This window comes from Bombina bombina, chromosome 2, assembly GCF_027579735.1.
Source record: "Bombina bombina isolate aBomBom1 chromosome 2, aBomBom1.pri, whole genome shotgun sequence".
NCBI classification, from domain to species: Eukaryota; Metazoa; Chordata; class Amphibia; order Anura; family Bombinatoridae; genus Bombina; species Bombina bombina.
This window is the reverse complement of record NC_069500.1, coordinates 498,477,914-498,494,004: the sequence shown is the minus strand read 5'-3', so window position 1 is coordinate 498,494,004 and position 16,091 is coordinate 498,477,914. Positions and strand designations below refer to the sequence as shown.

At 42.2% G+C, this 16,091-nt stretch overlaps 1 protein-coding gene across 1 annotated transcript in view; it reads right to left on the bottom strand.

The window, feature by feature from the left end:
* METTL17 (methyltransferase like 17) overlaps positions 1 to 16,091 on the bottom strand; it is an 85,679-nt gene that overhangs the window by 32,028 nt on the left and 37,560 nt on the right. The window contains exons 3-4 of the mRNA XM_053702234.1: positions 424 to 570; positions 185 to 275 (exon numbers count right to left, since the gene is read on the bottom strand). Coding sequence (XP_053558209.1) covers positions 185 to 275; positions 424 to 570 — 238 coding nt within the window. The remainder of the gene's footprint in view (positions 1 to 184; positions 276 to 423; positions 571 to 16,091) is intronic.

Here is a 16,091-nt window from a genome sequence, read left to right as displayed (position 1 = left end):
CAATACCAGAGTTATTTTTATGGTGCGGCCAGAAAAAAGCCGGCGTTAGCTACGCGGGTCGTTACCGACAAAACTCTAAATCTAGGCCTAGGAGTTTACTGAGCAGATTATAATACTTGCAATAGCAATGTATCTGAATATTTACAAACAGTGACATGGAGCTCACTGGGGCTAAGACACTCACCTCAGGGGCTGCCAGTGATAAATATTCTTACGTAAAGTATTAAGAACTCTGCGCTTGATATTCTCCTCCAGCTTCTTTGTATTGTTCAAATCTAGCACAGATAAACAAATGATAAATACCTGTCTATTGCATACCAGTACAGCACAAGTTTCACACACAAAGCATTGGATATGAAATACTCTGAGCATGCAAGATGAGTTTTATTCAATATTTTATGCACTGTTATGTGAGAATATTACCTGTAGAATATTCTAGGGATGCTTTAAACTCTTGTTCTAGTTTAACAGCCTGGGCTGTCAGATCCTTGTCCTCTGCAGGCCGTTTACGGCTCCATAGGTAATTTTCAAGGGAGTGTACGCGCTCCTGCATCTGTCTAATGGTGCATTCTGCAAAGCAGCAACAACATAGCATTCATAAGGGGCCATTAACGTGGAACAATCACATGCTCTCATCCATTAGAGCATACAGGGCTACTAGAGCTATAACTACAACTCTATGTGTTAAACACCCACAAAGGGGTTAAAACAGAGAGTTTAGGTGTCACTTGGGAGACACAGATAAATGCTGCTCTGCTTTGGACCAGCAGTTCTCTGTGGATCCTGAGTTGTACTTTAACTATTATTTTAACCTCTATGTGGGGGTTAAACACATAACTGCGTGGTCGCTAGTGCTACGTGCCCTAAAAAAAAATGAGAGCATGTCATATTTCCACTATAATGGCCCATAAATACAAGAGGCACAGAGAAGACAGAGTAACGTAAATCTATATAACATTAAATAAAGAATGCAGGTATAGTATATGTATTCAGCTCTTCTGGTCAAGAAAAGTATCATTCCAAAAGGCCCAGCAAGTAGCCACTGCTCTAGATAAGGGAGCAGGAATAAGCTCAGGAGGGGAATAATCCTCTACTAGGTAGACTTTCTGATCAAAGCCTTATGCAAGGCTGCTAAAGTAGTTGCTGTATCCTTGTAATCAAATACAGGTTGCGCAGGAGAACCTTCCAGATAAATAACTTAGGGTCTAAGCCATGAATAGGTTTAAGGAAATGGGCCCAAAGCACCCACAAGACCAAACTGAGACTTCAGGGTGGGGTTCCAGGTCTAATGACAGGGATACTAAACCCAATTTTTTTTCCTGTCATGATTCAGATAGAGCATGCAATTTTAAGCAACTTTGTAATTGACTCCTATTATAAATTTTTCTTCGTTCTCTTGCTATCTTTATTTGAAAAAGCAGGAATCTAAGCTTAGGAGCCGGCCCATTTTTAGTTCACCACCTGGGTAGCGATTGCTGATTGGTGGCTAAATGTAACTGGCTATAAAAATAGTATAGAGCGCCAATATAAACACACAAGCTCACTAATAACGATCTCCTAACTAGATCGAATAAAAATGGAAAGAAAATAGAGAACTTAGGAGCGCCTAAACGGCTTAAGAGTGTGACTACAAAAATCAAAATAATGACTAAAAAAAAATCAAGAGTATGAATTTAAAATGGTAAAATAATTCAATACAAAAAACAGTAAAGTTTGCAAAAAAACAGTACATACGCTAGTAGGAGTCAGTATGTCTTGACAGGGCACAATGACCTAAATAGTATTATAAATTATGCATAAAATGTGCCATAAAAGAAAACAATGATCAAATAATCTAATCTAATATACTAAAATAAAATAATGACATAGTCCCAAATCTATTCCCAAAAGTCCAAATATCCGTGTGGTGAAATGATCCTCAGGGGAGATGAAGAAAAAAATATATATATAAAAATAGAAATAAAATGTATAAAAAATATAAAAAACATAATTTATGCTTACTAGATAAATTCCTTTCCTTCCGGATAGGGAGAGTCCATGGCTTCATTCCTTACTGTTGGGAAATACAACACCTGGCCACCAAGAGGAGGCAAAGACACCCCAGCCAAAGGCTTAAATATCCTTCCCACTTCCTCATTACCCCAGTCCTTCTGCCGAGGGAACAAGGAAAAGTAGGAGAAACATTAGGGTATAAATGATAACAGAAGAATAAAATAAATAATAGGGGACCTCCCAAAGACAAGAAAAAACGGACGGGGTTCGTGGACTCTCCCTATCCGGAAGGAAAGGAATTTATCTGGTAAGCATAAATTATGTTTACCTTCCTAAAATGGGGAGAGTCCACGGCTTCATTACTTACTGTTGGAAAAACTATACCCAAGCTTCAGAGGACACTGAATGAATAACGGGAGAGAACAAAAAGGAAAAGGCGGAGAGGGGGCGTGTCTGAACGGTCGCACTTCCCAAAGCTCCAACTGAAAATCTGCCAATCTGCTGATTATCGGATATATCCTACAGTGGAGTTCCCTTCAATTATCATATTTTATATCACTATTCTATAGTGCATCACATTAGGGGTGACTCGGCTGTATTCCTGACATTGGAGAATTGGCACAGACGGTAGAGGCCTAGAGCGGTGGCTCGCAGATGGCAGCGCTTCCCCCCTCGGTGTACCGAGGTCATTAGCTACAGCTGATCATCACAGCACCTCCACATGATTCCTGTCAAGCTCATACCATCGGCGACAAGGGAAAAGAGGCACCTAAATTAAAGTGGACTGACTCCAACAAACTTTAAAAGATTACGCCTAAAAATTACCCCTACGTGGGAAATTAACTTACAAAGCCGCCTCAATAAATACTTTGAAAAAGTTGAGTTACATATGCAGAACCTATTGGAAAAAGCCCCATTGGACTACTTGATTAACAGATGTCTTGCACACATGGAACCACCACCGGAGCTCCCTGCAATAGAAGAACCAATAACCCAGCATGCCGCCATTTTAACTGAGGATATACAAACACCAGACCCACAATCGAATATCCTAAAAGAGGTGAAAACACCTTACAATACATCCTATCAACCTTACTAAAAGAAGACACCCTACATCTCTGCTATGAACACATCATGCAAGAGGAATCTTTAGTACGTCATCGTGCTGATCCTAGATTGCACCGGAAGATCATATAAATTTCAGCAGACAGTGGGAGCCTCACCTCTGTCTGTGCCCTCATGGGAGCTGGGGGGGGGGGGTCCCCGATCGTTGCGGATGCTGAGTGCACTCACTTCTCCTTTAACACTATCTCTCTGGATGCAAAAAAAGGACACTCTTATCCGGCATGCCACAGATTCATATAATGCAAAAATTAAGCAAGCGGGTCAGATTCCTCCTGGAGATCTAACATTGGTACATCACCTCAGACTATTGCATTTCTCTTATACTCATCTTGGACAGGGAAGTCTATACAGAACGCTTAAACAAGTACCCTATATGCAAAAAAAAAAACCCTGTGGCTGATCAAATATGGGTTTTAACCTCATAGCTATTGGCAATACAATAGAGACACTGTTCTAGGCTATACAGTTTTACCTAAAGCTTTTTACTGTTACATCTTTATACAGTGTTATGTTGGTATACATGTAATATTATATTTAAAACTATTTCAACAGTCAGTTACACGTAAGAGAGCTATCAGATTATTATTACTGTTACACCTATTCACAACTATTTAGTTAGGTTCGTGCACTTAGATGTCCTATATGAGAACAGGGAAAGTTATATCTCTAAACTATAATTTTTGCTTGATTTTGTTGTTAATTGTATATAAAGGAGATGGTGCGCATACTTCTAAAAAGCTTTGCCTATTAACCAGTGGCTTGCGGCCGTAGCCGCGGAGAGGTCAAAAGTTTATTTAATTTTCACAAAGAAATGTCTCCTATATTATTTTAGTCGAATATAATCACTCACTTGTTTTCCCTACTAACAAAAACCTCCAATTTATTACCCACCATTGTCTCCTACATAGCAATGTCTATTAAGCTGCACAGTGGTTGAAAATCACTGCCTTAAAGAATTAACACTTGCATCAGCTTTGGCCTATAGGTCATGTGTGTTAGAAAATCCAGAGTACATGGCTTGATTTTTTTTGTTTTACTTATTTATCACACATCCTAAAGCAGTGATTTTCAACCACTGTGCCGAGGCACACTAGTTTGCCGTGAGAGATCGTCAGGTGTGCTCCTGTGAATTGGTCCCTTCTTGCTTAAGTGCACTCCTAAAGCGGAACAGAAGCCAGTAGCTGCTGCTACCCTACGCACTCATCCAGACACGCAGGGACTCTCTCAACTCCCACACAGTTCTCCTGAGGGTCGGGGCTCTGTTCCGTAGATTTCACTTGTCTCAGCTGCATTACAAAAGTTCCTATCAAGGAGATCTGAGTAAGAGAAGATCCGTCAAGCCAGTGCGTATTTGGATGGTGGTGCATGTATTTGAAGGCATCTCCTATTTGCTACGATAGCCACGGGGACTACTGAGAGATCTAATAAAAAGATTTGACACTCCTGAGGGTCGGGGCTCCACTCCGGAGGTCAAGCAAACAGCTGCAGTCCTTTTCCCCCCCTGAGGCGGAGGCCTATTAGTGGCGGGGGTCGACAGCTCACATATCATTGCAGCCTACTCTGAGGCCTAGGAGCCTACATTCACTTGTTCCCAAGCTTCCGAACAGGGTAACTGGCCAGGAGGTATGTGTTACTTACCGGAGTCTGGATTAATAGTCGCCTTGAAGAATAGAGGAGAGTGGGCCTACGTGGCGGGAACGGCTGCCATTTTCTTTCTGTGTCTGCGGAGGTCTTTTGATCAATTGCCGCCTACACACTCCGACAGTCTCAGTTTTACAGATCCACTTACCTCCCCGTCCTGGATTCTCAAGCTCAGGGAGAATTGCCCTGGATATTAATTATATCGTTCCAGCATAGAGAAGAAGACATCTGCTTTAACTGGGTGAAACCTCTCTGTATACCATCATATGCATTTTATGCCATTTGCCCTCCTGGCTTAACTTTTGTAATTTTTAAGTTTACTCTCATCATTGCCTGATTGCCAAGCCCTGATGCTTTTTTGTGAGCCCCATATTTATGCTTATCCTACACTGATTGTGAAACTCTTATACTGGTGCCCCCAAGGCTTAGGGACTTTAACAGTAGGATCACTTGGGCCCCAGTAGTTTCTGCTTTTGGGCTCAATACTTGTGCACTGCTTACTGCCCTAACAAGCAGAACTTTTACTTGCATGAGACTTCTGCACATCACCTAAGAATTTACTTACTTATTTTACTTACTTAAATGAATTTACTAAATTGTTCAGACATATAAATTGTTCAGACATATATATATATATATATATATATATATATATATATATATATATATATATATATATATATATATATATATATATATATTAGGCTACAATGTGTGATTTTTAAAATTTTGGGATGGTGGTGTGCCGCAGGATTTTTTAATGTAAAAAAATGTGCCATGGCAAAAAAAAGGTTAAAAATCACTGTCCTAAAGCAAAGCCTTATTCTTGTCACATGTTATGCAAGTTTTATTTTTTTTCTTTATTGTTTAAATCTATAACCCCTTGTACAGAGCTTTAATCAGTTTAGAGGCCCAAGAGTGGCCTGATTGATCCTAAAAGGGGGGGGATGGGGACTTATATACTGTTTATTAACTATTGTTGTACAGAATATATATATATGCCTGAAATGTATATTATATATTTTTCTTTTTAACATGTATATGTATCACCAAGTCCTCAATAAAAAAAAAGAATATATATATATAAAAAAAAATTAACTCTGTAACGCAAATCCACTTTTGTTTCAGAGCTGGACATGGCTGCTGAACAAATTAGTTAATTATTGGCTCACTAGACCATATTTACCTTAGGATCCGAACATGTGCAACTGCAATACACTCTAAGATGGCCACAGATGCCATCTTAGATGTATATATGAATATATGGTCTTTTATAAGGGTTTTATTTCATACTTGCATTTGCGTGATTGTAATTTACAGTACTTTTGTCTTTTAAAAATATGCTTTCTAGCACTGGTCATTTTGTAGTGAGAGGGATTAAACAATTTCCTGTTCCTTTTTTTTTTTTTTTTTTATGGGAGAGGCAAACCCTAATCTGAGGGCACCACAGCCTGCAAAACTTTTCTTCCAAAAGCTGCTTCAGCCAAAGAAAAAACATCAAATTATAAATTTTTTAAAACGTATGTAAGTAGGACCACGTAGCCTCCTTACAAATCTGATCCATAGAGGCCTCGTTCTTAAAGGCCCAAGAGAAAGCCACTGCTCTAGTGGAATGAGCCGTTATCCTCTCATGAGGACGATGTCCGCTGTCTCGTAAGCTAAGCGGATGACACTCCTTAACCAAAAAGATAGCAAAGTCGAAATAGCCTTCTGCCCCTTACGCTTCCCTGAATAGACAACAAACAAAGAGGAAGACTGTCTAAACTCCTTAGTAGCCTGAAGATAGAACTTCAAGGCGTGAACCACAACCAAATTGTGAAGTCAGCATTCCTTCAATGGATTAGTACACAAGGAAGGAACCACAATCTCATGATTGATGTTGCGATCTGATACAACCTTAGGAAGAAAACCTAATTTAGTACATAAAACTGCGTTACCTGCATGAAAAATCAGATAGGGGGGCACACATTGCAAAGCAGAGATCTCAGAAACTCTACGCGCAGAGGCAATAGCCAATAAAAAGAGAACCTTCCAAGATAACAATTTAATGTCAATGGAATGCAGAGGCTCAAACGGAACCTATTGCAAAACCCGAAGAACAAGATTTAGGCTCCAAGGAGGAGCCACAGATTTAAAACACAGGTCTGATCCTAATCAGAGCCTTAACAAAGGACTGCACGTCTGGAAGCTCAGCCAGTCTCTTGTGCAATAAAACCGACAGAGCCAAAATCTGTCCCCTCAGGGAACTAGCAGAAAGGCTCTTCTCCAGCCCATCCTGGAGAAAAGATAAGATCCTGACAACCTTAACTCTGTGCCAGGAAAAACCATGCTCTTCACACCAGAATAAGTAGGTCCTCCACACCTTGTAGTAGATACGCCAAGTAACTGGTTTATGAGCTTGAATAAGAGTATCAATGACACTCTCAGAGAAACCTCTCTTGGCTAAGACTAAGAGTTTAATCTCCACACAGTCAGCCTTAGAGAATCTAGATTTTGATGAACAAATGGACCTTGTATCAGCCGGTCTCTATGACAAGGTAACTTCCACGGAGGATATGAGGACATCCCCACTAGATTTGTGAACCGCATCCTTCGCAGCCACAATGGAGCAATCAGGATTACTGATACCCGCTCCTGCTTGATGCGGGCCACCACTCGAGGAAAAAGCGGTAATGGAGGAAAAAGATTTATGATTTTGAACCTCCAGGGCACTGCTAGTGCATCCATTAGATCCACTTGGGGATCCCTCAACCTCGATCTGTACCTGGGTAGCTTGCTATTGAGATAGGACACCATGAGATCTATCTCCGGCGTCCCCCACTTGCTGCATAACTCTGCAAACACCTTGGGATGGAGAGACCATTCCCCTGGATGGAAGGATTGCCTGCTGAGAAAATCTGCCTCCCAGTTGTCCAGACCCGGAATGTGGATCACTGACAGTGGACAGCTGTGGGCCTCCGCCCACTTCAGAATCTGAGATACTTCCTTCATCGCCAAGAAACTTCTCGTTCCCCCCCTGATGGTTGATGTAAGCCACCAAGGTTATATTCTCTGATTGGAATCTGATAAACTGGGACGAACCCAGAAGTGGCCAAGCCTTCAAGGCCTTGAAGATTGCCCGTAGTTCCAAAATATTGATCAGGAGGAAAGACTCCTCCTGAGTCCACAACCTCCGTGTCTTCCTGGCACCCCAAACCGCTCCCCATCCGGATAGGCTTGCGTCCGTTTTCACAATCTCCCAGGATGGTCTTAAGAAGATGTCCCTCGGGAGAGATGGTCTGGACAGAGCCACCAAGAGAGCGAATCTCTTGACCGGCTGTCTAATACAATCTGTTGAGACAGATCTGAATGATCGCCGTTCCACTGCCTCAGCATGCACAGTTGTAAAGGTCTGAGACGGAACCTGGCAAAAGGAATGATGTCCATGCAGGACACCATGAGACCAATCACCTCCATATACTGAGCCACAGAGGGACTCAAGGAGATCCAGAGGGTAAGACATGCCGAAGTTAGCTTGCAACGTCTATGGTCTGTTAGAAATATCCTCATGGATATGGAGTCTATTATAGTACCCAGGAATTCAACCTTGGTACTTTTACAATTTTATCTTCCATCCATGTGATCGAAGAAGTCTGAGAAGGGACTCCAAGAATTCTTCCGCAAGATGAAAGGATGATGCTTGCACCAGAGTATGGGGCTACTGCCAATCTTGTATCCCTGAGATACCACCTCCAGGACCCACAGATCCTGTACGTCCTTGAACCAGGCGTCTGAAAAAAGAGACAGACAGTCTGCCCCTACACGATCCTATCCCGGGTCGGGGGCCGCCCCTTCATGCCGATTTGTTTTCGGCGGGCTTCTTATTCTGCTTGGATTTATTCCAGGACTGAGCCGGCTTCCAAGTACTCTTGGTTGGCTTGGAGGAGGATTGTTGTCGTTGGGATTTGTCAGAACGAAAATTAGAAGATTGTCGTCCCTTAGACTTGTTCTTCTTATCTTGCGGTAGGAATGCACCCTTGCCTCCGGTAACTGTAGAAATAATGGAGTCCAGGCTTGGACCAAATAAAATCTTTCCCTTGAAGGGAAGAGAAAGGAGTCTGGACTTAGAAGTCATATGAAGCCAGATGCCTTTGCATTTAGGCGAATAATTTGTATGCTCGCATCCCAGATAAAAGAATTAGCAATTCTTAGAGCTTTAATTCTGTCTTGAATATCTTCGAGGAGAGACTCCACCTCAATGAGTTCCGACAAAGAGTCGCACCAGTAGGTAGCCACTCTGGCAACCGCGGCAACTGCAGTCGCCAGTTGAAACAAAAATCCTGAATGTTGAAAGCTCTTTCTCAGAAAGGTTTCCATTTTCTTATCCATCGGCTCTATAAACAAAGAACTATCCTCAAGAGGTATAGTAGTACGTTTAGCAAGCATAGAGATAGCACCATCCACCTTAGGAATAGAGCCCCACAAATCCAGTTGAGAGTCCGGGACCGGGAACAACTTTGTAAAAGTAGACAAGGGGGAAAAGGAAGAACTAATTCTTTCCCATTAGTTCTTAGTAATGTTCGCCATCTTAACCGGCACAGGAAAAGTCAAAGGAACTTTCCTGTCTTTGTAAACTCTGTATAATTTAGGTATAATAGGTTCTTCAGGCAGCACGGCCACTGGAACCTCTAAGGTAGACAGAACCCCCTTTAATAAAAAATGCAAATGCTCAATTTTAAATCTAAAGGACGGTTCTTCCGCAGCAGGAGGCTTAGATGCTAAGAAAGTTAACCCTCTGAAGCTATAGAGGTTAACTCATCACTGGATAACTGGGACATAATAGCTAAATCCAATAAATATTTAGATGACTCAGGGGAGTCAGGAGAGCTATTTTTAACCTTTCTCTTGCATTTGTTAGAGCAAGGTAGTGCACTGAGGGCTGCAGACACCGACGTTTGTAACTGGGCTGCAAAGTCCGCAGGAAGAAGGCCCCCTCTGGATGGAGGATTAGATGTGCTACGGGGAACTGCATGTGGAGTGGATAATGTAGCAAGGGTAGTAATCTCACGGGACACTGAGAGGTAGATGGCTCAGTGGAACTAGGAGCCTTAACAGGCTTGTCTCCCTTCTTAGACTTTATAACGGTGTTAAGGCATGTGGAACATAATAGAATGGGCGGGAAAACCACGGCCTCCTTACAATATAAACAGCTATGATTTAGTACAGAAGGAGTACCTTCTAACATGTCAGAGTCCTCCATTGCTCAGGTTATACCCACAGAAGGACAAAAATAAAGAGTTGTTTTTTTATTTTTATTATAGAAAACTGAAAACTGCACCTTTATACTCCCAATGGCTGGGGCACTCACCACCTCCTTGACCCAGACAGTTAACAGAGGAAAAGCTCTCCTCAGGTTCAAGTCTCAGACAGAATGGAGGAAATGAACATAGAGTTATTACAAGTATAGCAAGTAATAGGAGCTGTGCAACACTTTCAAAAACGAAAGTGAAACCTGTTTGTTCCAGCCAAAAACACACAGTCTACCAGCCCAGGAAAAAAAATCACACAAAAGCAACATGTAAATAATTAATACACAGATTAATTAACCCCAAGTGTTCAATAAACCCCTTTCAGAGGATATTAACTTTGGATCCTATCAAGGTATAAAGGAGCCACACTCTGACCCTGTTATAGCGTTTTATGTGTAAACATTGAAACAATCTTACCTCCAGGATCCATGCTGTGGAATAGAACACAGCCTCTCAAGTGTGACAGTCATATAGCAGCGTTCCTGACATGGACTTGAGTGAGAGAAAGCAGGCAGTGAAACTCGTCAACAATGATTGCTTAGGAGCTGTAAGCAGTAGTCTTTCCCTGCATCTCCAGACACTAACTTTCATCAATACTCTCACTGAGAGGTTGACATAACTACTTAAAACTCCAGTCCTATCTCGAAGGGCAGATACACCTTTTCAGGACTCGCTGAAACTTCTGACACTTCTCTGCCACCGCCTAACGTGACCAAAGGCAAAGCATGACTGGGGTAATGAGGAAGTGTCTTTGCCTCCTCCTAATGGCCAGGTATTGTATTTCCCAACAGTAAGGAATGAAGCCGTGGACTCTCCCTATCTTAGGAAGGAAAAGGGGCATACACGTGGAAATAAAAATATTAAGGGTGGATCCTCAATAAGTATAGTTAGTTAGTTAGTTAGTAAGTCAAGTGAAGTATTCTCATGCAAAGAGATTATACAAAATGTGTAGAAACACACTTTTCTTGTAACGGGTCTTAGAAGCAAATCACTCCTATAACAACCCCAAAGTTAGTATATCATCCATAAGAGAGTAAACAGGGTGGTTACGCCCCCTATAGTTTTATACCTAAACACAAGCTCTAATCTCTAGGCATAGAGATTAGAGCTTGTGTTTAGGTATAACACTATAGGGGGCGTTTTTGTTGGTTTTAATCAATTAACCTATCAGCTGTTTGTGTATGATTTCTAAACATGCATCCTGCCTTGCCTCCTCAGACTATGATTACGGCGTAACCGCTGAAACATGTCAGTCTAGGCATGCCCCCATTTTTGCTTCCCTTGGATGCGTCCTATACATTTTTAACTTTTATTTCAATAAAAGTATTTTATCTATTCTGAAGATTGTGGATCCTTTGTCCCTTCTTAGGAATCCTTATAAAACATAAATGTATTCTGTGATATCCTTGTGACATGATCCTTATAATCACCTAAAAAGGAAAAAACAAAATGTATCCATCAATGAGCAAGCGCTACCCAGATTTCTGAACCAAAAATAGAATGGCTCAAATAAAGATACCAAGAGAACAAATAAAAATTGGTAATAGGAGTAAATTATGAAGTTGCTGTCAAAACAAAAAGGTCAGAATATTCACAGCAGGCAGGAAGACATTTGAACTAGGTTTACATACCAAGTCATGTGAGGCCACACCACAGCAATCAGAATATCTGTTACTGCTCGATTCTGCCTATCATTCTGATGAGAAGCAGATGTAAATCAGTTTGAACAACCAAGGTACCACTAAGAGGCCTTAGAATTGCATCTGAGACAGCAACCATCAACCACACTACCTCCATACACTGAGCTACAGTTTAAGAGGCAGTGAATGTTGCATCCTGTGTGGCTCAAACTGCCTGAAGCTTTCATCTATGCTCTTCTGTTAGAAATGAGTTTATTATAGAACCCAGGAAAGAGACTTGTGTGGTTGTAAAAAGAGAGGTCTTTGTTACATTTACACACCAACCATGCCTGTGAAAAACAGCCAGGAAGGCTTCCGTGTGCTCTGCCACATTGAAATAAATAAGCTTGGACCAGAATATTGTCAATATAAGGAGCCTCTGAAAATACCTGAGTGCAAGCTACCATCAGTAAGGTACCCAACACTTTGGTGAACACTCTGGGGGCTGTGGCAAGGCTTAACGACAGAACCAAAAACAAGCAATGCAGGTCTAGGAACAAAAACCTCAAGAATTTCACATGATCCCTATGAACAGAGATGCGCAGATATGAATCCATCAGGTCTATAAATGACATAAAGCTGATTCTGCATGCTTACAATATGAGATCTAGGAATCTGAAATTTAGTATTCTGTCTGCCCCCACAAGTAAACCCTGACAGAAGGATGCACCTTCATGCTGACTTGGATGTGGAAGTGAACTTCTTGGTCTGTCTAGCCTTAGACCAGGAGGAGCTGGGTCTCCATGAGGACTTGGGGAATCCTGCAGCTTGAGAAGAGGAAGAGGCTTTTTGAGATATAGAGTAAAAAAAAAAAAGCCCCAGAAATGCCTGCCGACCAAGATTTGAGCTATAAGGCAAGTCTAACTAAAACAGCCTTACCATTATTCTCTTCCAAGAATCCTTCAGCAAAGTTTATTACACCACACAGATATGGCTGCCCCAATACACACCACACTGAATAAATAACCCAATAGCTGAAAGAAGCACCTATGGAAGTCTTCAAGCTTTGGTCCATTTGGACTCTGAATAAGGTGCTATCCTCAAGGAGAACAGTAGTCTGCCTAGTTAACTAGGAGATAGCTTTAGCCAACTTAGGTGCAATAAATTGGTGTGAAGGGTAGTCAGTCAGTGGGTATTATAAAGGAATTACCCAGAGAAGCATAGTGATCTGGGATACAAAGGAACCTGGAAATGTGGTCTACTAAAATGTCATATTAGGTAAAAGGTAAATATACAGTTTGGGCTCTTGTGGCTTCCAAAGTTTTGATGATGACAAAGACTGTCAAACATGAAAAAACATAATTTATGCTTACCTGATAAATTTATTTCTCTTATAGTGTATTCAGTCCACGGGTCATCCATTACTTATGGGATTATATCTCCTTCCCAACAGGAAGTTGCAAGAGGATCACCCAAGCAGAGCTGCTATATAGCTCCTCCCCTCACATGTCATATCCAGTCATTCGACCAAAACAAGACAAGAAAGGAGAAACCATAGGGTGCAGTGGTGACTGTAGTTTGAATTAAAAATTTAGATCTGCCTTAAAAGACAGGGCGGGCCGTGGACTGAATACACTACAAGAGAAATAAATTTATCAGGTAAGCATAAATTATGTTTTCTCTTGTTAAGTGTATTCAGTCCACGGGTCATCCATTACTTATGGGATACCAATACCAAAGCTAAAGTACACGGATGATGGGAGGGACAAGGCAGGAACTTTAAAAACGGAAGGAACCACTGCCTGTAGAACCTTTCTCCCAAAAACAGCCTCCGAAGAAGCAAAAGTGTCAAATTTGTAAAATTTTGAAAAAGTGTAAAGTGAAGACCAAGTTGCAGCCTTGCAAATCTGTTCAACAGAGGCCTCATTCTTAAAGGCCCAGGTGGAAGCCACAGCTCTCGTGGAATGAGCTGTAACTTTTTCAGGAGGCTGCTGTCCAGCAGTCTCATAGGCTAAGCGTATTATGCTACAAAGCCAAAAGGAGAGAGAGGTAGCCGAAGCTTTTTGACCTTTCCTCTGTCCAGAGTAAACAACAAACAGGGAAGACGTTTGACAAAAATCTTTAGTTGCCTGCAAATAGAACTTCAGGGCACGGACTACGTCCAGATTATGCAAGAGTCGTTCCTTCTTTGAAGAAGGGTTAGGACACAGTGATGGAACAACAATCTCTTGATTGATATTCCTGTTAGAAACTACCTTAGGTAAGAACCCAGGTTTAGTACGCAGAACTACCTTGTCTGAATGGAAAATCAGATAAGGAGAATCACAATGTAAGGCAGATAACTCAGAGACTCTTCGAGCCGAGGAAATAGCCATCAAAAACAGAACTTTCCAAGATAACAGCTTAATATCAATGGAATGAAGGGGTTCAAACGGGACACCTTGAAGAACTTTAAGAACTAAGTTTAAACTCCACGGCGGAGCAACAGTCTTAAACACAGGCCTAATCCTAGCCAAAGCCTGACAAAAAGCCTGAACGTCTGGAACTTCTGCCAGACATTTGTGTAGAAGAATAGACAGAGCAGAAATCTGTCCCTTTAACGAACTAGCAGATAAGCCCTTTTCTAAACCCTCTTGTAGAAAAGACAATATCCTAGGAATCCTAACCTTACTCCATGAGTAACTCTTGGATTCGCACCAGTATAAATATTTACGCCATATCTTATGGTAAATTTTTCTGGTAACAGGTTTCCGAGCCTGTATTAAGGTATCAATAACCGACTCCGAGAAGCCACGCTTTGATAGAATAAATCGTTCAATCTCCATGCAGTCAGTTTCAGAGAAATTAGATTTGGATGATTGAAAGGACCCTGAATTAGAAGGTCCTGCCTCAGAGGCAGAGACCATGGTGGACAGGACGACATGTCCACTAGGTCTGCATACCAGGTCCTGCGTGGCCACGCAGGCGCTATCAGAATCACTGATGCTCTTTCCTGTTTGATCCTGGCAATCAGTCGAGGAAGCATCGGGAATGGTGGAAACACATAAGCCATGTTGAAGACCCAAGGGGCTGTCAGAGCATCTATCAGCACCGCTCCCGGGTCCCTGGACCTGGATCCGTAACAAGGAAGCTTGGCGTTCTGGCGAGACGCCATGAGATCCAGATCTGGTTTGCCCCAACGATGAATCAGTTGAGTGAAGACCTCCGGGTGAAGTTCCCACTCCCCCGGATGAAAAGTCTGGCGACTTAGAAAATCCGCCTCCCAGTTCTCCACGCCTGGGATGTAGATCGCTGACAGATGGCAAGAGTGAGACTCTGCCCAGCGAATTATCTTTGAGACTTCCAACATTGCTAGGGAACTCCTGGTTCCCCCTTGATGGTTGATGTAAGCCACAGTCGTGATGTTGTCCGACTGAAATCTGATGAACCTCAGAGTTGCTAACTGAGGCCAAGCCAGAAGAGCATTGAGTATTGCTCTCAACTCCAGAATATTTATTGGGAGGAGTTTCTCATCCTGAGTCCATAATCCCTGAGCCTTCAGGGAGTTCCAGACTGCGCCCCAACCTAGAAGGCTGGCATCTGTTACAATCGTCCAATCTGGCCTGCGAAAGGTCATACCCTTGGACAGATGGACCCGAGAAAGCCACCAGAGAAGAGAATCTCTGGTCTCTTGATCCAGATTTAGTAGAGGGGACAAATCTGAGTAATCCCCATTCCACTGACTTAGCATGCATAATTGCAGCGGTCTGAGATGCAGGCGCGCAAATGGCACTATGTCCATTGCCACTACCATTAAGCTAATTACTTCCATGCACTGAGCCACTGACGGGCGTGGAATGGAATGAAGGACACGGCAAGCATTTAGAAGTTTTGATAACCTGGACTCCGTCAGGTAAATTTTCATCTCTACAGAATCTATAAGAGTCCCTAGGAAGGAGACTCTTGTGAGTGGTGATAGAGAACTCTTTACCACGTTCACTTTCCACCCATGCGACCTCAGAAATGCCAGAACTATCTCTGTATGAGACTTGGCCATTTGAAAGCTTGACACCTGTATCAGGATGTCGTCTAGATACGGAGCCACCGCTATGCCTCGCGGTCTTAGAACCGCCAGAAGTGAGCCCAGAACCTTTGTAAAGATTCTCGGGGCCGTAGCCAACCCGAAGGGAAGAGCTACAAACTGGTAATGCCTGTCTAGAAAGGCAAATCTTAGGTACCGATAATGATCTTTGTGAATCGGTATATGAAGGTAGGCATCCTTTAAGTCTACCGTGGTCATGTATTGACCCTCTTGGATCATGGGTAGGATGGTTCGAATAGTTTCCATTTTGAATGATGGAACTCTTAGGAATTTGTTTAAGATTTTTAGGTCCAAGATTGGTCTGAAGGTTCCCTCTTTCTTGGGAACCACAAACAGATTCGAGTA